The sequence below is a fragment of the Xiphophorus hellerii genome, chromosome 3 (genome assembly GCF_003331165.1).
Source record: "Xiphophorus hellerii strain 12219 chromosome 3, Xiphophorus_hellerii-4.1, whole genome shotgun sequence".
Lineage (NCBI taxonomy): Eukaryota > Metazoa > Chordata > Actinopteri > Cyprinodontiformes > Poeciliidae > Xiphophorus > Xiphophorus hellerii.
The window spans coordinates 22,233,905-22,259,793 of record NC_045674.1 but is presented as its reverse complement, the minus strand read 5'-3'; the positions used below and the strand labels follow the sequence as shown (position 1 = coordinate 22,259,793).

The 25,889-nt window shown below is 35.6% G+C and overlaps 1 protein-coding gene across 1 annotated transcript; it reads left to right on the top strand.

Annotated features, from left to right (window-relative positions):
• Positions 1–4,448: 4,448 nt before the first annotated feature.
• On the top strand, positions 4,449–25,476 carry LOC116717525 (lysophosphatidylcholine acyltransferase 1). Its single transcript, XM_032558978.1, has 14 exons — positions 4,449–4,933; positions 11,889–12,028; positions 12,774–12,988; positions 16,267–16,379; positions 16,751–16,811; positions 17,503–17,561; positions 17,737–17,771; positions 18,234–18,288; positions 18,490–18,572; positions 18,851–18,976; positions 19,432–19,585; positions 20,291–20,389; positions 20,767–20,908; positions 21,061–25,476. Exons 1-14 carry the CDS (start codon positions 4,811–4,813, stop codon positions 21,291–21,293), a joined length of 1,638 nt encoding a protein of 545 aa, XP_032414869.1. The 5' UTR covers positions 4,449–4,810; the 3' UTR covers positions 21,294–25,476.
• The last annotated feature ends 413 nt before the right edge of the window (positions 25,477–25,889 follow it).

Genomic DNA, 25,889 nt, shown 5'->3' with positions numbered 1-25,889 from the left:
GGCAGTCGACGTGATTAATCTAAAATGTTCTATGTGTTTTAATATTAATTTCATTAACTATTTTGATATAAAAGCCTCTCTCTCGCAGCAGCGAGTTACCCGGTCAGATCCTCTAGTCAACACTGAGAAGTAAACGTAAGTGGAAAGATGAGCAAAGAGAGTCAAACTGGTGCGCTCAGCAGCAACTTTTGCTTTAAAAATCACTTCAAAGGAAGTTTGGATAAAACCATGGTTATATATAGACATTGCAACAATGAATTATCCTTCCAGCAAAACACAAATAGTTTATAGTTAACATTTTCAAATTAATGTTTCATACAAAATGACTTTTTTAGACCTTCATGAACAAGTATGAAAACCTGGAAAACAGAGAATATTCAAGCATGTTTGTTTTGAGACAATGAAATACTTTTTCAAACATTTTTTTTGAAAACGTGCATATTTACATTTCAAACTTCAGCGTAGATTAATTGTGATTAGCGTTAGAGCATGGATTAAAATGATTAAATCTTTTTTATTGATTGACAGCACTAATTTAAATTCAGACAGGCTGTTTTTCAGCTGATCAACAACAATAAAATGTTCAAATCCGGAAGGAAATATGGCTTCACATGATTTTGTGGCAAGCATTTACAATCCCAAAACCCTTAATGGCAAAGTGAGAAAGGTTTTCTTTGACAACATTTCTGTAAAGTGGACCAAGGATGGGACATTGGGATGTGGAAGAAAATGTTATTCTTCAACAAGAAAATTAATCTGAATGGTCCTGATGGCTTACAAGATTAGAATGACAAGTAGATTCTACTCAAGATGTTTTCCATACAGTGACGGAGATTCCATCATAACTGCAGAGCTTCAGGTTATTCAGGGTTATCTAAAATGTTCTATGTGTTAATATTAATCTCATTAACTATTTTGATACAGACTAGGTAGAAATGCTTCAGTGAGCCTTGAATGAAGCTCTTCTATGAGACAATGTCTTGGTCTTTCAACAAGACAAGGTTGCAGTTCAAACCTCTCATCTGACAAAAAAGCTCTTCAAGAAGTACTAAGAGATCGACCGAGATTGTACTTTACCGCTTAGAATGATCTAATTCGAGGTGATCATATCTTTAGACTTATTTTTTGTTTGTTTGAGGTAAATGTTTATTGTACATTGTATAACCTTTCTTCTTGCTTATGAGTTAACACAACGTACAATAACCATGGCGTATTAATACTTTTTGAGATGTTTAAGCTTTACTTTTACCCCTTCAAATAGTTGGAAGGCATAGTAGTGGCACTTTCGATTTCCAAATGAAAACAACAGGGGGAAAAATGCTTTATATATATATATATATATATATATATATATATAAATATATAAAATGTCCTTATAGTTGTGTATTTTCCAAAATGTCATATGGATTGATTCAACAGCAGCATTACAATTTTAATCAGTGGTGTAGAACCAGGTGTTAAAACCCATGCGGCAGCCCTCCAGGCCATAAGAAATTGGACAAGGCACCAGGAAATTGTCTCTCCTCTAGAAACAAGTGTTTTGTGATTGTTTACCCCATGTCTTTAAATTGCATTTCTTCCTTTTTAATTTAAGCACCTCAGCTATGGGACTGAAGAAGGGAAAGGGAACGTGAAAGGAGAGTGGGAGAAATGAGGAGGGTGGTGGGCACCTTTTGCTTTTTTTCCCCTTTCTCTCTATCTCTCCATTTTCTCCAGCATTAACCCTGTCTGGTGTCATTGTTGTCAAATGCAAATGTCACGACCTGATATGGTCAGCCCACGGGGCACTTTGGCTACATATTGTTGCACACTGGAATTAAAATATGAAGTAGAGTGGTCCTTTGTGTGTGTGTGTGTGTGTGTGTGTGTGTGTGCGGGGGTGGGTGTGTGTGGGTGTGCGTGTGTGTGTGCGGTCCCTACAAATGTGTGTGGATGTTTTCACAGATGTCTGCATTCAACTGCCTGTCCTTGACATTCTTAGAAAAAGCATAAGCAGAAACATGATTGCACAAAAGAACAAGGGGGAGATTCGGTGTCATAGATGAAATGTTGCCTTCAACATGCAAACCAATTTTTCCTACTATGCTTGAGCACATACGTGAACAAACATGCCCTTCAATCAATGGGCTCATAAAAGGAAAACTTTCAAAACTGCTGTGCAGATGCAATTCAGCTTAACACCAACAGAGTTTAATACTTGGTTTATTCTTAAAGGAGGGGGTTTTATAAAAATTCTTCTTTTTTGAGTTAAAAATGCCTTGAGTGTCGCTCTGATTCTTTCATGCATGTTTGAGGAATCCTTGGATCTCCTGTAGCATCTATTCGTGGATCCCTGAACATTCGCTCTCAACAAAACCACCTATTTCCACAAAGCTGCTCCTTGGAGCTGCAGTCTCCAGCCGAGCTTCCGCCTCACAGAGCACCTGTCCCTCCATGTCTTCCACACTCGGCTCCTTCAGACTAGCAGCAGCAAACACCTGGTGGAACTGCAGGTCTGCTATACTTACACAAATTACTTCTCAGCCCAGTTCTGCGAAGAACCATTGTATCGACATAATAAGAAGCACTGATGTGATGAGGTGCAGAATTCAGTGTCAGAAAGAGCAGGAGCTTCTTCAAAAACGGAAGCCCAATTTCAAGATATGAAATTACAAAGTTAAATTTCTTTTATTTAAATCATGGTCCCTATATACAGTACACCATTTTAATAAAAGGCTGAAGGTAACACAGTTGCTGGATTGTGCTTCAAAATGACACTATGTACCTGGAACATACACAGTACCACTCCTTTAACACTTAATTTTGGGTTATGTTACACTATATTGCACTAATCTTAATTCACATTGTCTCTAGTTAAAAGTACTAATTGCATAAGACCCTGTTTTATATTTTCGAAGGGTCTGATGAAAATGTAAGTTAGAAAGAAATGATTGAGACTTTATGACTCTTATTGAGCATCTTATTCTGACATAATTTGTACTTCTACCTTGTGTTTTAACATCAGAAAGAAACTTGTTAAATGTTGGTTCCAGCTAGTGTTGCCAAGCATAATTTTATATTAGTAAAGATGAACATAAAACAGTGATGAACAAAAGGTCATATTAAGGGTTTCAATACTTGGAACAAAATAACATACTGTTGTAGAATCTTCCTGAATATTTCACACGAACTGTTTTAATAGTATTTTTTCCATATTTTGTCATTTTAGCACTACATTATGATACATGTTTTAAATGTATTGCAATGTAAACAGCTACGTAGAAAATTCACTGTTAAAAAAAGACATTTCTAAAATAAGTTTTTCCATCTACTGTTTTAAATGCTCTGCATTGGTCTATCATTTGAAAGACCCCTAAAAACATATTCTCATTTTTACTTGTAAAGTGGTAAAAATGTGGAAATTGTAAATAAATACTTACAGGGCAGAGCACAATCCATATTTGTTGCATACATAAATAAATCCTTAATGGTAGAGAAAATGCAAGTTAATTACCAAGTTAGTTTTTTTTTTGTTTTTTTTTTACATTTTACAATAAAACATTTCAAAAATTATTTCAAGGCGTGCAAATGAAAACAGCATTACCTTTTTGTATAGCAACTGATAGGGCTTTTAAAATGTTGAGTTTTTTTCCCGAATGGTAGTATTTCTCAGAAAAGATGTTGCCACAAGAGGGCAGCACATAACTATTTTTGCAACACCGAAGTCAATCCACAGTGCCGACACTGCTGAATAACATCACACTTCTGGTAGAAATAAATTGTCAAATATTACACATCAGTAAATACAAAACATGCAAAGATCAAACCTAACAGGCATATGTATTTTAATATTTGAATACTGATAGTTGCTATAGCCTATAGTCAGGGATTTTTAAACGCATTATCAGTCACATTTTCTACTTTGACCATAGACTACTGTAAATTACCAACCTCAGTTTACGCCCAACAACACAAGAGTTCATCCAGTAGAAATTTACCATAAAATGTGAAAGTTAGGGAGGAACAAAGGTGCATAATGGGATTCAGTGACTAAATTACTGAATCCCATGTTTTCACCACATGAGAAGACTATTGTTAAATTTAAATCAAAAACAAAAATACTTCAGTGACCACAAGAAAAAAAAATCCTAAGGTTATTATTTAATAATTTGTTAAAGATTTATTTGCCATGAGCAGCAGAACTAATAAAACAGTTAAGAAAAGATAGGATTACATAATCCTTCTATTTGAACACAGGATCACTGATATTACTAATTATTACGATGACTACGGTTTGAACTTTATATAACCCTCTAACTACAAACTATATGTCTGTACTTTATATACTTCATTTTGCTGTATTCATTACACAGCTTTGCGTTAAAGTTTTTAAATTACGACATGTGAGGTTGATTTTGAAGGCAGCATTGGGTCGTGCTTGGCAAATGCCGTTGTGGACGTTGCGCAGGCGCACTGCTGTAAGAACGGTATCGCGCTTCCGTTAGCATTGAGAGCTAGCTGGCAGGTCTGGTTGGGGAAGAGGCTGTGCAGGAAGGAGACCTGCGCAGCCAGACAGATATCGGTGACTTCAGATATCCCCAGTTAATCCTTGAGCTAACAATTATCCCTCCATGCTGACCAGGAAAGGAAGATAACGTTAATAGCTTGGCACTGCCTCCATCTAAATTAGCAACCGACCAAGCCAGTTAAGGGGAGACCGCGTTTTGGGTTTGAGGGGCTTCTTCTCTCTCTTTTTTTTTTTTTTTTGGCAGTTTTCTTTTTAGGACATAAAAAGTACCAACTGCAGCCTCACCTTACGGTCTTTCTAAGTATGAGGTTGCCGAGTAGCAAACATTTTGCGACTGAAGGAGATGGAAAGAAAATGGACCAACCTCCTCCGTTCAGAAACCCTTTTGTGCACGTCTTGAAATTCACTCCACTGGAAAAGGCAAAGGTATGAACCGCTTATCTACACACTAACAAGATGCTTTGCTTGTTGGACATGAAACAGCTGAGTGCGACACAGCAATTGTGTTGTCACAATTATTTTAGTTTTTCTTGTTTCCTTTTAATCAGCTGTGCTAAGTCTTAGCTAACCGGCTAACATTAGCAGAGTACATGTCACTTTTATCTTGTGGCTTTATTCAGCTTTTACTTCAAACACGTTTTGGTTCTCATATAGTTTAGAGCACAATAAATATTAGGAGTTGCAACCACGTTGTTTAGTTTTAATATCAGGGTTTATGTAAAATAAGTTTGTTTCACTCATGAAACCCTTAAAATAGAATAGAGTTGACTGAAGCATGGCCCGCTGTCAAGGAGGGGCCTAGCTTGTTGCTCTGAACTGCATGCTTTTCTTGTGCCTTTACCAAAAAGACATTTCAGTAGGCATTATCAAAGAAAAAAATATATGTATTTTTCAAACACTGCAGTTTAGCAACTTGTTTTGGGATGTCCTCTTGCATTGTTGGATTTGACGATGAGCACAATTCACAGCAGCAAAGCAACATTCGTGTAGAAAGACAGACAACTGATAGCTGCTCTTTTTATTAACAGTTTCTCACTTAAATGTCGTTTTTGTTATTGTTTTTGCTGTGATCCATTGCTTTTATTTTGTTTAGGATTGGTTACTTGGAACAAAAATATGGCTATAGTTTTGGAGAACTATAGAGATTAAAAACATATTAAAACATTTAGAAAAGTGTGTGAGACTCATTGTCATTTGAGCTGTATCAATGTCATAAATATGCTCAAAAGGCAGGTTGTATTAGAATATGTTACCAAAACTATCCATTAACAAAATGTTAGTAAAAAGCTTTCCCCACAATCAGTACGTTTTCTTGGAATTGACAAATATTGAATGTGATTTGGCAATATACAGAAAGAAGCTTATTTTATTGATCAAATATTTAAACACACGTGTCATCTTGAATTGATTTGTGTTCCTCTGTTTAAAACACATTTTTGTGCAATATTTACCTGGGTTACAAATAAGAGAAAATAATGTGTAGGTATATAAAAATTGTTGCACAAACGAAATATGCCACCATATGTAATTTCGAGATGCATGTAATGAGTTGTAATTTTTCTGAATCTTGTTTTTTTTTTCCCAGATTCTGCTTTATTCCATTTTAAAATTTGACACATTTTCTAAGTTAACACATTATATTACCTAAGAGCTTTCTGAAGTCATGTGGCTAATGTTAAAAAAAAAACAATAAAACCAATAGTTCAATATAGAGTAGTCCAAGTTTCATGAGATTAAGTTGAATAGTTGATGTTTTTGTAAAGCTCATGGGAGGAAATGAAGAATATAAAAATTTGTGATTTCTGGGCATTCGTGTTTTTGTTACAAGTCCATGGGCAAAATATACAACCATGATTCTTAAAATCTTTATTTTTATTTCAGAAACTACTACAGAAGGTCAGGATAGAAATCTAAAACTATTCTGTCAAGCTCTTATCATCATGAGTACATGAAGAGGGTGACTGAGTTTCAACATTTACTTTCAACAACACTGACATGTACTGTTGCTCTCCATAAGTGTTCAAATTCAAAATAATAAATGTCACAGACGCTATTACTGTAAAAATCAATGTATATTATTTTGGCCACTACAGTGTAGTAATGGTTGCTTTTCAATTTTAAATAAAAAAAAAAAAGATTATGTTTAACATTTTTGGTTTAAAATGTTTGTGGGAAGAGAGGAGTATTTTCCAGGTGCATGGTGCCATTTCTTAACACAGTCAAGTAAGTTGTGTACATCATCAAGAATAATTTTAAATAAATTTGACTTAGCAGTTTGACTTCTTGAAATTAGCCTCTGTCTCTTTAAGAATCTCCTACACTTTCAGATATTCCTCATTCAGCCTGTCATGAAAACAGTGCTTCTCCATGATGCTGTTTTAAACTGTTCTTAGGAGCATTGGTCTGAGGAATAGTTTGTATGATGAGCTCAGCAGATGCACAGTTCCACCAGGTATTTATTCATTGCTGCCACTGCTAGCCTAGAGGAGCAGCATGGTGTAGGTGTGGGGGAGGGGTGCTCTATGAGGTGGAAGCGTGTTTGGAGATCAAGCTCTAAGGAAGAGCTTTGGGTAAATAGGAGCCGCACTGTATAAGCAAAAGTTTAGGCACCCCAGAATGGCTGCCACAGGACATTTAAGGGATTTCTCAGACATGCAGAAATGATTCAACGCAGCACTCCAAATATGTTTTTGATGAGGGCTTAACAGTATAACATGATATAAGGCTTAGTCAATTTGACATAATTTAGCATGATTTACCTAATTTTTCTGTAGAAACTTTTCATCTGTGCTAAGTTACATTCTTGTTATTCAAATTCAATTCAAAAATGTAAAAAAAAAACTAACACTTTGTTCCATGCTTCATCCAGAGTGTCTGGACTCTTGGCTATTGAGAAACAATTGCTTGCTGGAGGCATACCAGCCGAACCAGGTGGCTCTTATGTTAATGTTAATTCGATATTTAGAAGCATGGCCAACCTGGACTGAATAGCTTTACTCATTTTCACTGCTGCTACTGTCAAACTACAGGCAGACTAAAATTCTGAATCAGAACAGAAATCAATATCATTCTTCACATTTTTTTGAAATACTGCAGGAGTAATCCAGTTCAATGGAAGAAAGCCCTTATGGGGTAGTGAAGAGAGTTGAGAATCAAATGGAATTCTGTAGTAAGGCAATGGCCAGGCTAGGTTCTTCGTGTCAAACAAAAGGTAGAAAGGCATATAAAAGGTCAGTGTTGAGTCCTGGGATTGCTGCCACTGTTGGGTCAGTGGTGGTATATTGAAATTTCAATATTCAATCAAATGCTTGATTGCAACAAGATGCACTTTGCAGAATATTTAAATCTTATAACTGCTGATCATAGAGATTTAACTACAGTATATGCAACATTTTTGTGAAGTTTAATGTTTGCAGATATATTATAATTAAAATTATCACAGCTTTGGCAATCATGTTGAACATTTGCAAAAAGTACTACAAGTGCCTACTAATGTGAATCACAAGATTTTGATGGAGAAATACTGTCACATGCTGCATTATGCACAGATGATGGACATTCTACTAATGACATTTGTTCCTTTAAAAACTAAGGGTTGTCTAATCATTAAGAATACCAATTGTTGAATTCACATGAGTTAAAATGGGGAAGTGTTTGCATCTACGTGAGGTCATGAGTTTGCTGTAGAGAACAGTGATTAGAAATCCAGCATGTGGTTTAAAACTTCAGACTGCAGAAGTGTCTACTCACAAATGAGGTTGAGAAAAGCGCAGTACTCCTCAGAGTGATGCTGTTGCATGTTTCCTGTCAAGATGGTTTGCAAAAAGAAAAAGATTTGCACAACTAAGCTGTATGTGGCATGAATTTGCACAAAATGTTTGGTCAGCATTATAATAAATTGTCTTTTATGAAAGGAACTACTCTTCCATATCAGGTATCTTGTTACAGGTTACAAATGGTAACCTAAGGAAAGTCAGACACAGATGACATCATGTTTTCATGGATCGTGTGAAAAGTTAGATGGTTAGACGAATAAAGAAAAAAAGTCAGTACTGGAAGTCTTTAACTGTTTTTCTTATTGCAATATGTAATCAAAGGTTCTGTGAGAATAGACATTAACTACAACTAAAAAGACAGAAATGAATGATGAAATAAATGTGAAGAAATGTTGCTTGTTAGCCAGAAAGCTGAGGAAAAGAATGACCTCAGATTTATCTTTTAACTAAATCATAAAAAAAAATCCTATCTGAGAATCATCTCTAACCTGGTACAGATGAACTACTGCTGAGACTTGTGGGATTTCCCCCACTGGTGCGAAGCAAGATGAGGGAAATCCCTCCGTTCAGAAACTCTTGTGGAGTTGTGATCACTTCAATTGGAGAAATGTTCCGATTTCAAAACTTTGAGTGAAGCGCAGATTGATCATTTAGATAAAACATCAAAGTCATGACATTTGATGATGCACAAGCGATTACGCAATTCAAGTCCATGCAGACCAGGTAGTTTGCAAACGCGTTTGTTTCTTCAACACCTTTTGTTTGTTTGCTGATGGTGCTAGTCTTACAATGTTGTTTAAAAGTAATAATGGGCTTCTTAACAAACGATCACCCAATAAACTGAAGTGACATATTTATGGATGTAAGGAATATGTTCACTCTAACACTGATCCCATCTCTTTTCACTCAAAAGTTTCCAATTTCAGAAAAGGGGAGGAAGCAAAGCCAATCCACGTCTGATCTGATAGATCGTCGCAGAGCCGAATTGACGTGATTAGTCCAAGTTGTACTTAGTCTTTGACCATAAGGCTCTTACGTGTAAAGGACAAACTAAAGACCACTGAACTAATAGGCTGAAGCAGAATTATAACCTACCGTGTTTTCAGCATGTCTCTCTTGTCCTTGCCTGAGTAGACTTACTATGCCGAGATGAACAAGTCAAATTTATCTCCTTGTGAAATATGTTGAAATCTTTTCTATCAAAGGAAGAAACTATTCATCAAAGCCGGATGTGTGTAATTATGGTTGCTTCTGTTGGTTTTCTACATAAATCAGTTATATAACATTAAGAAACTTAATTTAGCAGTGGGATAACTTGCGCTTATTGTCTTAAATCTGTTTGATCCTGTTTTATATTGCCTGAATTGGATAGTGAATACTGGTCAATAATGCAGTGCATGAACCTGTCTTTGTACTAGCCATCATTTTAAAGACAAAGCAGCCTATCCAACAGTTATAGTTTTTTTCTGGTTTTACTTTATAAAAAAAATACTAACTTATTTAGAAACCCCAATAACTCACCCCAGACTCCACAATGTAGTTATTGTTTTGAACAAGAATGAATCTAAGCAGGAAAAAAAAAAAATGAACCCAGAATGCCTCGGTACATGCAACATACATTCAAGACTGGAGTTTAAATGGCTTATCTTTATTTCATGGTTATATGATGGTTGCATTTTAATTTACGTACAGCACTCACGAAGTGACACTCATTTCATAAGTATCTTGTAAGATTAATTGAATTGATTTTTAATCATGTTCATCACTTTTGAACCATTTATCCTGCATCGTAGCACTGCACAATTTCACAGATATGATTATTTACGGTACAATTGCTTAAAATTTTAACTATCTGTACTACAGTTAACCCTCTTTTGAAGGAATGTTTTTAAATTCTGTACCTTTGCATAATGTTGCCATCACTTTCCGTTTGCTGTAGGATCTTGTCCACTAAGGAAATAGACCTGGGGTAGGCATTAAGGGAATTTAGAGTTCATCAAACTGCAGATAACCACCATTATATTCTACTCAGCAGGCGTTAAAGGATTTGGTGTTTTGTGACGCTACTTGCATTGATTGCTTAACACCAATCAAAAGTGCAGTGATAATTATGACCAAGTAACCAAGCCATTGGGTGAATTCTATAAAAGCTCTGCAGTAGCCCCTTTCTGAACAAGTAAATTTGAGGGTTTGTTTAGTAGAATAGTTTTGAAAAAAGAAAACCTTTAAAAGACTATGCAATTCAGACTTCCATATATATATATATATATATATATATATATATATATGTTTTTTTTTGTTTCTTTTCTGTTACTACTGCTTCCTCTTTCACCGTATGTTTGCTTGTTGTTCACAAGAAAGGTTTAACCTGAAACTGCTTTGCGTTTAAAGCCCAAAATACCAGAATAAAATATGCATCTTTACTCAATTTCAACAAAAGCAGAACAATAACTAACTGTGCAGCTGTTCACTAAAATAGTGTGACATTAGTGAAACACTGTCATTAAAGCTGGTATTTAAAAGCACCTTCTGGGTCTATTCATTGAACAGTAATTATTAAAAAAACTAAATGATGTTCATTAGGGCAGTGGTAAATGACAGCTAGAAAAATGTATTCCACTTGTAATTTTTTTCGTAGTGTCAACAATGTCGGCTTTTGTTCCCCTTTCAAGAGTGAGAACTGCTTTTGTAAAATTGTATGTGGTGTACTTTAAAATCCTTATGCAATTTAGGGTTTGCTTTAGAAATATCGCATATTTGTTGCAATAAATTAGGTGCTTGCTCCTGTTCTTAAGAGTCAGTTCTCTCAGAGCACATGGCTGAAAGCTTCTTTTTATGTGGATGTTCAAGATTTTAAGGACCTGAGACACCTAGAGGGCAGCAAAGTAAGAAGATGTTAGCTGTGTACCTGTGACACAGTATTTAGGGAAAATAAACAATTGATACACCAATGATAACTTTTTTTTTCAAGTTTTCTGACTTGCAAAAAATGAAGATGACATATTGTTTAAAAAACAAGGATCCACACAATCACATTGTTTATTTTTGAAATAATTAAATGTTTATTTTATTCCACGTAATAAGTATGATATAAAATAGAGCTTAATGTTTGGTGCAGAAGTCTGTTTCTTGTAGTTTTTGACCAGGTTTGCATATACTGCAGCAGGGATTTTAGCCCGTACAGATCTCCAGATCTTTCCGACTTCGGGGCTGTTGCTGGGCAACACAGAGTTTCAGCTTGTTCCTAAGATTTTCTATTGAGATCAGGTCTCAAGACTGCCTCAGCCATGCTAGGACCTTGAAATTCATTTTACAGAGCTACTACTTGATTGCCCTCTGTGTGTGTTTGGGTCATTGTAATGCTAGAAGACCCAGCCACAACCCATCTTCATTCTCTTACTGAGGGGACGAGGTTGTTACTGCCCCATCCATCCTTAAAATCTAACATTTTTCAAACATCAAATGGTTATGCATTGGTGCATCACCAAACCTTTCTCATTTTAGAGTAGTTTTGATTCCATTATTTGATTTTATACTGAGAAGACATGATCAAATGATTGTCATTTGATTAACACTTCTTTCCCCCTCCTCTTAATCTTTAACAGATTGGATTAATGACGGTGACGCTATTCCCTATTCGTTTGCTCATAGCAGCATTTATGATGCTACTGGCTTGGCCTTTTGCCTTCCTTGCTTCAGTGGGGCGCTCCGAGACCACTGTTGAACCCCAGTGCCTCTGGAGAAGGTAGGTGCTCTGCTGCTCAAATGTGTCTCTGAAAAGATGTGTGCATTGATGTAAGGAAGCTGAAATAACTTTTGATTATAGAGATTAACTCTTGACTTCTTTTTTTTTTTTGCTTTATTACATGTAATATCAGCAAAAAACTATTGCATTACTAGCAGATGTTTCTATTTGTTTCAGAATTTTTAAAAATGATTTTTTTTTGTGTTCAACAAAAAAAAGTCACAGCTGTTCTTTGTATCATTTAATCTTTGCTATTTTATTAAGACCCTGAGGGTTTATTAAAGAAATGTATTAAACTAATGGCAATCAGACAAGTCAATAAATAAGTTTTGAAAAGATTTGTCTGGAGTTGGGTTATAAAACAATATGCCAAGTTTAAAACATCCAGATTTTTCACTTTTAAATCTGTGATCCAAAAATAAAATTAAAAGAAAACATGGCACAATTCAAATCTGCAGACATGGTGAAGACATACCCCAAAAGACTTTCAGCTGGTATTATGTTGATGAACTTGTTCAGAGGGGTATAATGCAAATGCATACCAGGTTTGGGTTTTCATTCAGAACACGTTATCAAAACCAATGTATTTAGTTTTTTCACATCTAAATTATTTCTCTGTGTCAGCCCATCTCACAAACCTCCCATATTACCAGCACTGCTATTTAAGTAAAATGCACCATACTTAGCGTTTGTAATCCAAAGTTGAATGAAAGGACCACTAAGTCATGCCAAATTTTGTTTACAGACTGGTGGACATCATCCTAAGAGTGATCATGCGGATCATGTGGTTTGCGGGAGGCTTTCACTGGATAACTGTGAAAGGGCAAAGAGCTCTGCCGAGAGAAGCACCCATCATCACCCTGGCACCCCACTCCTCTTACTTTGATGCCATCCCCGTCACAATGACAATGTCCTCGATAGTCATGAAGGCTGAGAGCAAGGATATACCTGTTTGGGGAAGTAAGTAAAACGTGCTAAAATGTTTATTGTTACCATTAAACAAAACAATCATTCAGTACACATGTAGCATATGATATTGTTTGGTTTGATGCCACAAATGAGAGGTATTGCTTTAAAATTGTAATAGAGCTAAAGTTTTTACTTTGTCTATTTATTTAAATAAGCTGCCTGCACTATCAGTGACTATGCTTTTCTGATAAGATAGTGTGGACTTTATGCCGAGTAGTAGTTGCTACAATCAAAACAAATATTGACAGTCGATAAGGACTGCTACTAGAAAGTCATAAAGGAAACAATCCAAATCGGGTCAACACAATGACAAACTAAACAATCTTGGTCCATTTATTAAAAATGACACAGTACACCTTTCATCTCATTTAGACAACAAAGGTCACTATTGACCTACACCATAGTTTTTCGTAGTTTTTTGCATAGTTGAAAATTTTCCCACATTTTAGCAGTGTGTAAAAGAATGTGTGTGTGTACAGGAACAGGCTTGAGATTTAGCTGTAAAATTATTGTCAGAATTTTCAGTTTCCCCAAAAGCTACTTTGGTAAACTGTTAATTTAAACATACATATACAGTACCTATATAATTTTATTCTCCAAATGCAATGAGTTTCTAAGGCAACACTCAAATGTCCTCAGTTATTTTAGGAATAGGAAAACTCTTAATTTCAAATAAACATTGATTTATTTAGAATTTCAGTTAACCTTAGTTTCAACGTTTAATTTGCTAAATAAATTTTGCTCATTGATTGCTAAATATTTGACAAGGAGACACTTCTCTAATAACTCCTACAGAATACTTTCAGTTATTTGAAGTAAACTTATTATTTTCTCCTGCTATTATTCATTTAATTTTATCCAAACCTAGACCAGGAGCTTACACAGACCCAATGCAGACATCAGGTAGACCTTAGTCGCAGACTGTAGTCACACCACATTGACAACATATCCTATTAAGTGGCTTGCATGTGAAGTTACCCTTCTAGCTGCCAGTGCAGACATTGGATCATATATACCTCTAAGCAGGTACACAGTCAAGGTTTGTGTCTTATTTTAGCCTCTCTTTCACCTCATCCTGCCCTGTCAACTAAGTCAGCAATTTGCCACATTGTTAGCTCCAAGCTGAGTGGAGCTCAGCCAAGTTAAAACACTCTTACTTGCTTGCATTGCAAGATTGAAACGGCATACTATTGGTGCATAATATTTCTGGCAGTGTGTGTCAGAATCAACAGCCTGCAATATGCTGGGATATGCGTTGTAGTATTCTGAGGTATCAAATATGTGCAATACTAGATTCATTTATTTATTTCTTTTTTTGCACAGCTTTTGTTTGACTCTGAAACAGTCATGGCAATGTAAAAATAATAAGACTTGCCAATCTTAAATTTCAGTCCTATTGCCTTTGTAAAAGGAGCCAAGAAGCAGAGCCTGCCAAGCATGTGGAACCCATAATGAGCATTAAGACATGATCAGCTGCAGTCACGTGTGCAGAATGTCTTTTGGAAAGAGCTACCATTAATCCCTTCCTGTCAGTGGGAAACTCAGTCACAAGCAGCTTTTTCTCCATGTAGTTCCACCTCATTTTTTTCCAAATACAACATTATCTTTTTTTTTCATGCCCTTTATTTTTAATTTTTTTTCTCAAACATGTCTGGAAGATTTGGTTTCCAACAGTGTCTTGGTTAAGCTTGAACATTCAAAAATATCAAGAAATATACAACTGCCATGTGAATCTTTAACCCAGTGTCGTATTCATTGCACTTTTTCATGTGCTGTATGCCTCTGTTAGTGCCAATGGCTAAGGTTTACCGTTTTTAATGTTATGAAAGCTTTCTTTTAGTTTTAAGGAGTGAAGGAGTTTAGATCCAGGAAGTAATATTGAAAGCTGCATTTTGTAATCATTTGTCAGTGTGCTGTGTTTTGTCTGAATTTTCTTTAGCTGATTTAAACTGTTTATCTTCCTAATTAAAGTACATCTTCCTTAACCTTAAGTTGGGTTTATCACATTACACATCTGTTTCACTTTCCCACATCTATAGAGTGGGAAACTTGCTAAAGCATATAGCCTTAGTTTTAGTCATTCTAAAAGTACTAAACCAGTGTTACCAGTGATGCTTTGTGTTGGTTGGGTTTTGTTTTGGTGGAAGTTAGTTTGCATAAAAACGAGGAAGACAGACACAGCTAGTATGAGGAAAAGCACTGACAGCTTCGCTGGGAAATTACCTGGATGGCCAGCAGCAGCAACAACATACACCATGTTGTGTCTGTTTAAACAAATTGGTTCTGCATTAACCAAGATTAGGCATAAAAGTAGGCAGAGTGTCTACTTCCACAACAAAATACTGTTTAAAACAGAGAGCAGTGATCATATTCAAATATTTTCAGTCCAGCTAATTTTTGCACCAATGGCTCCTTTAACAATTTATACACTGATTGTCAGTTTTGTAAATGTTATTACTCCTTTTAATAATTTGTATTTTAATATTTTACATTTATTTACATGTTTTTATTTATTTTAATGTCTTTAAATTCAGCTATAGACTCAGATTATATAAACTTGCTTATTATTTTGACTAGCCACAATTACTAACTGGATTAGTAATTGTGGCCACAGTACATGGCCGCTACTATACAACTGTCAGTTAAACTAGAAACTGAACTCTGCATTGCTAAGTTCCTGTCATGCGTCATTGTATATAAAAATAGTTATGCAAATACCAGGAAGAAACAATGCAGTTTGTTAATGGGGAACAATGACATTGTGGAGCTTGATTAAACTATGATGAGGATAAAAGATTGCTTGTGTCCTTGTAGCCTTATATTTGCTTACTGTATTTATAAAAAGAAGCAAGACCTATCTTACATTTACGATCATAAGATGAGGCTATTCTGACTCATGCTTCTGTCTTTGAGGAACGTGCATTACTAACATTCACAGCTGTGTTTAAAATAGCACACTAATTGTGGTTACTTTGGCCCAAACATAACACGGATGGGTTTGCTGATTAATGCTTCGCTCAGTCAAATATAACTGTTTTCTAAAGTTTCCATGATGAGAGGTTTTACTCCCCCAAGCTTCTGCTTTTTATCTAATTGTACTGCAGACTTGTAAAAATGTCTGCCGATAAGCATGTTTGACATGACATGTTTGTCAGGAGTGATTTGGTGTTAACTTGTTTGATCATCTGTGTTTTACTTAGTTGAAATAACAAATGTTTTCTTGACTAACTGTGCTATATATTCATTTTTTGATTGTGCGTCTCTTCTAGCTTTGATAAAATACATTCGGCCGGTGTTCGTATCCCGATCAGACCAGAACTCAAGAAAGAAGACAGTCGAGGAGATCAAGCGGAGAGCTCATTATGGAGGAGATTGGCCTCAAGTGAGTTGATTTACTGCAATTTCGTTGTTGCCTAATGATCCCCCAAAGAAGCATCTTTTAACAGAAACTTTTTTTTTGTTTGTTTGTTTTGTTTTGGGGGTTTTTGCATGTCTAATTTACCAAGGTGGTTGCGGTTCTGCTATATCTTTTTGACATTTTCTTTTTTTTTTCCAAAAATGAAAAGATATTAAAACAAGTTTACATAGAGTCACACAAATGATTCAGAGTAACATTTGGTGGATCGTTTTGGGATGAATTACTTGCCGTGTTACAAATTGTAGTTAAGACAAACACTCTATTGTTCCTAGTAGCATGAACAATGATAGAAAATATTGTTAAATCAGTGATTAATTTCCTACTGTTACTTTTAGGTCATGATTTTTCCAGAGGGGACCTGCACCAATAGATCCTGCCTCATTACCTTTAAGCCAGGTAACATGTTTCCAGGCATTCAGTCGAAACTTTGTTCACTAAACTACAGCTGATTTCAAAGCTTGCTTTTAACCAGAAAACGAAGAGTATTGTTTGCCATTAGTAAATCACACACTTCGTCATTTGAAAGAATGTTATACAACATTAAACAAAGTGGGTCCAAATGTGAAAATTGGGCTATTTTAGGCCTATTTATCCATTGTCTTTTATTCTGGTATCTTTCTAATAATCTACTCTAATAAAATCAAATATTCTTGATGACCACTGACATAAGTAAATAACTGATTATTACTGGTGAACCAGCGACATGGTGATTGATAAAAAGGTATTTTTTTGATGCACGTTGGAATCAAAGGCTGCAAGTTGTCTATCCAACAGATGAGCCATCATAGCAAAAATTCCTAAAGTGTAACTCTTCAGAAAAACAAAACAAAAAACTTTCCTGTAAATGTCAATTTACTCTGTGCTCAAAATAACTTGATACTTTTTACAAGATATTTCTTGAACCACAGAGACATGTGAAGGGTAATCAGAAAAATAGACAAAGTTTAAGTTGTTATTAAACTCCCAAATGTAGATTTATGACATATAAACTACAGAAATATGGCTTTGGCCGTTATATTTTAATGGTTCTGTTTATGTGTTTCCAGGTTTTTATACATCTAAATTTTCTTTTTCTTTTTTCTTTTAGGAGCTTTTATTCCTGGTGTTCCAGTACAGCCTGTTGTGATTCGCTACCCCAATAAACTGGTAAGATTGCCGATATATTTTGTAATAGACTATTTTATTGCCAAACCTTTGATATTTATATAAAATAGTCTGGTAAATACATCAGCTTGCTATCTGTACATAAAGTCCAAGGATAATACAATAATAATATGTTTTAAAGCAAATTTAGCTTAATAGTTGTATGTGTTTTTAACAGGACACAATCACATGGACGTGGCAAGGACCAGGAGCGTACGTCATGTTTTTTTATACATTAATTATTATATGGTCTATGGTGTGCTAGCAATGTTGTTAGAAATTTGCATTTTGTGGGGAGGTAAACGATTAAATAAATGTGTAACAAAATTTCATATGGTCTCAGATTTATTCAAAATGCACAAGTTGTTTTTGATATACCTAAAACAATTGCGACCCATTTTAGAAATTAGATGTCATAAAATTGACATTTGCAGGAGTAAAAGAAAGAAACCCAGTGCTTATAGTTTTCATTTTAGCATTATTATTACAACTTAGATCTGTGCTGCGTTGAATGCTGTGATTACTTGTTAGTTGGCCTCACTGAGCCATTTGACAGATAGTCATTTGACAGAATATTGCACAACATTAAACAAAGTGTTTTGTTTAATGGTGTCATAGAAACTGCTGTATGTGTCTTTATTGGTCACTTATGATTTCTATCTTTCTGCCTTTCAGTTTTAAAATCTTGTGGCTGACTCTCTGCCAGTTACACAACGAATTTGTGATAGAGGTAAGTATTAAAGCAGGATTATGTGTGCATTTTTCTCTCATTGTCAAAGATGGCTTACTTGATGTTTGTCAATCATTAAAAGCAAGAATTTGATCTTAGAAACCCTCAGGTTCTTTTGTCATTCTAATTTTTGTTAAATTTAGACTTATTTTTCATTTTGAATGATGAACAGCTCACATTTTATTTTTGATTTTTGTGCAGTTCCTTCCCATTTACACCCCTTCAGAGGAGGAGAAAAGAAATCCTGCTCTCTTTGCTGTCAATGTGAGACGAGTCATGGCCAAGTAAGTGAAATGTATTGATTGTTTTGGCAGATGTGAGAAATTACACCATCCTGCACTCTGCACTTTGGTATGCACATCACCACATGTAACAGAAAGGAAGCTCAGATGGCCACAGATTTGTAAAACCCCTCTATCTAATCATAAGGATTTGATCTGTGATCACTAAAAGTTTCATACGTTTGAGATGGAAGCATAAATCTTTTCCATAATAAGAACATATACCTAAAGCAAAGTATTGATTTGTCCTGTCGTTGTCCCATCATCTCTGGTGCTCTCAGAGCCCTTGGGGTACCTATCACAGATTATTCATTTGAAGACTGCCAGCTGGCGATGGCAGAGGGCCAGCTGAGGCTGCCGGTCGACACCTGTCTGTTGGAGTTTGCCAAGCTTGTCAGGAGACTGGGGTGAGTCAAGTTTTCCAATGCATAGCACTCATTTAAGAGAACTAAGTAAAGTGCACAAATGGGGGACGATGAAAATCACAGCAGGAAATCAGCAGGGATTTGTTTTTTGGCCGCAGTATTGTAAACAAGTCTTGCGTATACTAAGTTAACTGACTGCAGTGGATTGGTGCTTTTTGTGACGAGCAGCTACCGGAAAAGAGTTCCAGTTCCTCTCTAGCTGCTGGAGATTTCACTGAACTTCTTCTTTTAAAAGTATTGTAAAATTCTGTTATGTTATGTTATCTACTCTAAACGTCAACCAAAATTGTCCTTGCAGTTGAGAGAATATTATCCTTTCTCAATGCATCAGTTGTCCTTTTTTTTTTTTTTTAATAATTAGAAAATGTTTTCTTGCTCATATAAATGCATAATAGTTTATAGATTCTAAACAAGTGTTTCCTCCCATGCTGTCACAGGCTGAAACCCCAGAACACCGAGAAGGTTTTGCAGGAATACGGGAACAGAGCCAGAAAGCTGGAAGGGCAGAAACTTGCCTTGGAAGACTTTGCTCACTTCCTTGATGTTCCAGTTTCAGATATGCTGCGTGACATGTTTGCTCTTTTCGATGAGGTAAAGGCCTTACTCACACAGCTACAGCTAACAGTCCTCTAAGAACTTTGTGGTTAGTATATCTGTACACATTAAAAAACAAAATACAATATCTCAAACTATGCATTTATTCAACCATCTATACCTTCTTAGGAAATGTATAGCTATGGCAACACTTTGCATTTCAAAAGATTTATTTTTCGTCTAGACATGCATTAATAGTTTCTCAGGATTTTGTTCTATTAGGAGTCAGAATGCTACAGAAAATCCTCCCAAGCACATTATCAAGGACTTTTAATCAATTTCTGGTCTGACCTCTTTGGGGGTCAGACCCAATATATATTTGAAAAAAAAAATCCTCAGAGACAATCCTGGAAATGTGATCTTGCTGGTAGAGGTGTTGGGGGTAGAAAACTGATGGAAAAGTTTGTCACTCTGTGAAACCAGGTAGCAAGATGGCCATTTTTTTACATGGTCACATTATTCTGCTAATATTAAACCCCATGTGATGTTACTCTTGTGAGCTCAGACAGGATTTGCAGCGTGTGACAAATTAATTTAATTTAGCACATGCCATTTCAGCAAATTCCATTGTAAATTTAATTTATCCTTTTGTTTAATTTACTTATGCTCAATCAGGCTGCTGACATATTTTTGACTACTTTTTTTGGTGGCAACAAACTTCTTTTTTTCGTATTATAGTTCGTTTTCATTTTTTTTTTACAGCATGAAGATAACAGCATGGATATTAGAGAGTATGTCATAGCCTTATCCGTTGTATGCAGACCTGCCAAAACTCTGGAAACGATGAAATTGGCTTTCAAGGTAGGTTTTGATTCTTTCTGTGCTTAATTATTTATTTGGAAAAAAATGATTTGAAGACAAATAGAACAAGATCAAACTGTGTGCTGATCTTGTCGTCAGACAAAATGATGCACTGTGTTTGTTGACTTGGCCTGAGTTTAGTTTTATTCAAGTGCTACTTGGTGATTTGAGTGCCGAAGTAGTATGCTGTCTTTTTTTTTTTTGTTTCTCAGTGCAAGCTGTCAGTTTATTAAACATTACTTTCCAGGTTCATTGTGCAGCTGTTCAGAGCTCTGTTTCATAGAAATGAAATGTGAATGTGCATCACAACCAAGTAGACTTATACATTTTTACAATCTTTTAAATAAGCTGTTCGATATGCATTTCCTCTTTTGCAGATGTTTGAGGCAGAGGAAGACAGTGCCATCACAGAGAGCGAGCTGGCAGTTGTGCTGAAGACGGCTTTAGGAGTGACTCACCTCAACGTGTCCCGTCTGTTTACGGCCATCGACGTCGATGACACGGGGAAGATTACATTTGGTAAAACAATCCTCCAAACACTTCAACGCTCTTCTCTGTTATAAACTTTGCAGTCAAAGTGGGGATGGTCTTCTTTCACAGTCTAAACATTTAAAGTTCAGCCAGCTTGTAACGTTGTCTTTGTCTCTGGCTCCCCCTTGTGGTCTTTTCAGATAAGTTCCGAGGTTTTGTGGAGGAGAACCCAGACTTTGCTGATGACTATCTTCACACTGGAAGTGTAGGTCCTCAGAGTGGACCTTGTCAGGAACACCACACCCAGACCAATCCATCGACTATAAACCTGCAAGGCACTGCCAACAGCAAAACAGCCAATGGTATCTGTCCCGACTTCAGCCCTAAAGACCAGGACAGCTCAGTAGATGCACTCATAAAGAAACACAACTGATAGAGTAGAGGGAGCAGGGCCTCTCCTGGTGAGAGGGAATTCTGTAAGGGGCAATATTGGTTACCTTGTAGTAACTTTTTCACACAGTAAGGGACAACATTTCATTAAACACAAACATAAAATGAAGTTTACCCTTTCTTATTGGTGTTGTATCCATGAGGTTTTTTTCATTTTCAGTAAACAACCTTTTTTTTTCCCCATAGGAAGAATTGTCGTAATGCCAAATACTGGCTTTTTTTGGGATACAATGCTTAAATACTTGAAGGGCAAGCACTTATTAGGATTCTTGTGGTCAATTTTAATTTATTTTTACTTGTTCTCCCCTGCCGCTGCATGTTTTTAACACAAATTTACCGAGACGCAAACAATCCCTGGATTGTAAAGAGAACACAATTTTTTGTGAAATCTATTTTTGTTTTGTTCTTGTAATGTTTTATCCATTTCCTCTCTTTAATGGTAGCTGCCTTTTGAACTTTTAAATGAAAATGCAGAATAAATGGGCTCATGTTATTTCTGTGAAGAAGGAAGGCCCGGGGGAACCGGTGAGGAATGGCTGGAAGCACGAAGCTTCACCAGCCGTATTTGAGGTTATCTCGGGTCTCTGAACTTCGACAATTATAACTGCTATGAGTGTGTGCGCGCTCGTATGAATGTGTGTGTGTAAACACAGTGATATGATTTAGCTCAGGGTTCAGTGACAAAAATGGAAAAATTAACAATGATGTCATGGTTTTTGACTATTTTTAGGTTACATGCATGTAAACTGTTCTTCGCAACTGATCTCTTGTGCTTGTCGCTTCATAGTTTCATACAGTTTTGGTTATTTCAATGTTTTGTTTCATTTGATAACACACAACTTGGACCAAAATGCATTGGGTGAAAAAATTAAGCACCTTTTTTTTTGTATGTGATTTTGTTTGCCTTTCATGTAGGCATGGGCCGGTAGGAGATTCTCAAAATATACCAAAGTGACCACGCTTTCCCTGTATCACCATATTGAAAAGTTAAAAAAAATGAACTCATCAAATAGTTTTTGTTTTTTTGTTTTGAAAGCATTTTAAGGAGAGGACTGTATTACGCCCCCTGCCCCACAAAGCTGGAGGAAACTATAGCTAACTACAACAAGTTTGAATGCTAAGAGATGTTTTCTTTCTCATTCCGAAGTCATAATATTTTAAGCATTGGTATATCTTGATACATAGTAACCGGCACATGCCTACCCAGTCTTGTAAGCGGTTGAAAGGGATCAAATTATGGCATCCGACCAGTGAAAGCAAACAATCACCAAAATTGTTGGCACTTTCTTCTCAGTGTTACATTGTTAAAAGAAAACGTTGGAGCCACTTATTGATACAGTCACAATTTTCTGAGTTCTTGTAATTTTTTTTTTTTATTTCCAGTCCAAATTTAAATATTTAACCTTCCAGAATATCCACCATGTTTCTGATCTTCACAAAAGGAAATATTTTCATTATGCTGTAAGGTGGATCCGAGAACTTGTACCTCTGACCACAATAAAGAAGAGCCCACCTCTGTTAGCATTTAAACCTCATTCTGAAAATGTACTTGTAGGTTGAGCAAACTGTCGTGCTAAAATGCGTCAGTGAGCAGGGTTTAGTTTGAGTCCTGTACATGTATGAAATATGTTCAGAATTAACCAGAAGTAAAGGGGAGCTACTTTTAAAATTTAAACTAAAAAGAAGGAAGATTCCAGACTTTTTTTTTTCTTTTTTCATCACAAATTTAAGGAAGTTGTCGATGATCTCTAAGATTAGGTAGTCATTTTTGTAGGGGTGCACTGATTGCAGTGTTTTGGCCGATTGTCAATCATTAAAAAGCCTGGCCTGCAGAATCCAATTTTGATTACCAATTTTTCGTCAGAAATGTTGCTAAATATAACAAGAAAGCCGCTGAGATTGGCTTCACATGAAAGTATCAGACGATCACCAATCTCTCAAAATTGAGGAAATCTGCACCAATAAATCAGCTGACCGATAAATCGGTGCACCCCTACGTTTTTGCGTTTTTTTTAGACTTAAAATCTAACTATTGGTTTAATGAAGGTTTGTCTTAGTAACATTAACAAATGTTTGAATTTCAATTATGCTGGTATTTTATGAAAAAATGTAAAATATACACAGCTGCCAACTAAATTTTTATCAAACTTTGTTTACCTCCTTCAGATTATGCCAATGATGCTCACTTTTTAGTCATTTTCTGACAAATTTGGTTTTCTTTGTTCTACAGAAACGCTCAGTATAACAACTTGTGTTTCTACTTCTCTTAAACTTTACCCTTCTTTACATTCTGTCATTTATCATCTAACGGATCATATTTAAAGAGAATACCTCCCCTGAGAGAATCCAGTGATTCACTTTGCCGTCTGTGTTCACAATCATTTCCAAAACTGTAAATTTGTCATGTTTCCATTTCGTTTGTGACCTTGTATCCTTTATATGTCCTCCTTTACGACTTTGAGTAAAGCAATATTCCTCATATGTTTAGCCTTCTCCAGATGAATGCTTTTTAAAAGTTCTAATATGTATTTTGAATATTCCAGATGCGGGACATTTTGTGAATTTTTGATATACGTATATGAATGATTATTATTCTTTTCACTGCCATGACAAAGATCTGTGATCTTCTCTGCTTTGCAGTTTGTATCGACCATAACAAATGAGCCACATTTTTTGTTCTCCTTTTTTTTAATAATCTTAGTTAGTTTGTGCTTTATTGCTCCTACACAGTGTAAAATTTTATTGCTATATTATTACTGGTGTCGCCGAGTCGACTGCTTAGGAACAAAATGCAGATTTCATATGGAAACCTATAGCCTTGATAGCCTCTACAGAATTTTTATGCTAAAAAGAGAATGTACAGACAATCTTGTCACAATCAGAAACTCTCTATAGTGCTGATCTCCCCAGTGGACATTTTCCTAAGACGTCATGGTTCTCCAGAATTTGCTTTTAGTTTTTTTTTTTGTTTTTGTTGTTTTGTTTGAGATGTGCAGGTTGAACTAAGTGCGAGTGCAATGACTGGTAGAGCCCTGAGGTGATGCGCCACCACATGACGGGCCGGCGTCACACAAACACTCCAGACTGCACACGCATACAAACTATCATTTCCTATGATTTATGACAATCTTAAAGCATTGTCCTGCTGTTACTTTTTTTCAGAATTGTATGAATTTGTGCTTGCACTTTACAGTGCTTTTATTTTTGTAAACATAAGGTCAGAAAGCTCTGAAGCGCAGTAGGGTCATAGTCTACAGTATTTCAATTCACTGTTCACTTCTTTCCTTTTTAAAGGGAGCACAGAGAAAATTGAGGATTGTATTTAGTTCAGTTTCAGTTCTTTCCCTAACTCATCCTACTGTTCTTTGTCAGGATTGTGGAAATTAGTTGCCTAAAATAATCGTGTAAACTCATAGGAGTTGGCAGTCAGAAAAAAAGATTTGAAGGACTTGATTATGTTTACACCATTAAATGTTTCCTTAAATAATGCAATTTAAAAGCACTCTGCTATTAATACAGATGCTGCATTTTAGGAAAATGTTATTGTATTTGTAAACAAGCTGAAAATCAGTGAAATACATTAAAACACAACAAATTCTCAAAGTTTTGTCCCAGAAGGAATATGCTGTTTTGTTTGATTTGAACAGAATATATGATTATACATCCTCAGATATTCAAAACGAAACTTTTTTTTCCTTTTTTTTGGTATTTAAAAAGAGTAATGTGTTGGGGCACAATGAATATACATTTCTTTTCATTTAGTTTCCCTTGTTATAAATACCTCTGTAGAGATTTAACATGAAATCTTCATGTGAGGAAAATGTAAAACCTGCAAGAGACAAACTTGTATTTATGCTATTGCTGCCTGTCACAGTTTGTTCTGCAGTGAGCCTAAGACGAAAGACTGGTGTACTCTTACAGAGTGATATTGTCTTTCTGATGGCTTATTGTAAGTGAATCACCTGAAATATTTTTGAGTTTTTTTTTTCTTCGTCTAGTTTTATTTCCAGTCTTTTTCTATATCAAACAAGTTTTATTTTATTACTGCATTTTGATGCTAAAGAGTCATTACAAAAAAAGCTATTTTGAATCTGTTCATGATGGCTATTATGTAACTTGTCAATGTGACTCTTGGATGAAATTAAAGACAAAAGTGTTAATATGCAGCCGTGTATGTCATTATTAGAACATTATGTTTCTCTGATTAAATAAAGTGGTGTTCTATGTAAAGGTGCTGTACAGTATAAAAATTAGGAGTGTAAACAAAACATTTCCAAATATCGGTTAGTATAATTTATTGATTGAAAGTATTTTGTGATGTCTTTTTTTCCTGTTTCTTTCTATCAAGAAAAATCAGAAATGCTCATTTGAACCATTGTAGTTTAAGGAAAAGGAAAATACTCGACAGTTGTTTAATGTCTCCCTCTTGTGAGGTCATAATGAACTGCTATTCATTTTTGAAGGCACTAGCTTTATGCTACTGACTAAAGTTTTACCCTTCCTTGTAGGTGTAAATAATGGAGGAGTTTCTAGACAATTCATCTACTTAAAAAATCTGCTTTTTCACTTGTCTTTACAA

What these genes read in the sequence shown, in the direction of transcription:
- LOC116717525 (XM_032558978.1), top strand. Translation starts at nt 4,811, where the DNA reads ATGAGGTTGCCGAGTAGCAAACATTTTGCGACTGAAGGAGATGGAAAG. An exon ending in GGATATACCTGTTTGGGGAA is followed by an intron (nt 12,989 to 16,266) that starts GTAAGTAAAACG and finishes CGTCTCTTCTAG; the next exon opens with CTTTGATAAAATACATTCGG. An exon ending in TGTTTGCTCTTTTCGATGAG is followed by an intron (nt 19,586 to 20,290) that starts GTAAAGGCCTTA and finishes TTTTTTTTACAG; the next exon opens with CATGAAGATAACAGCATGGA.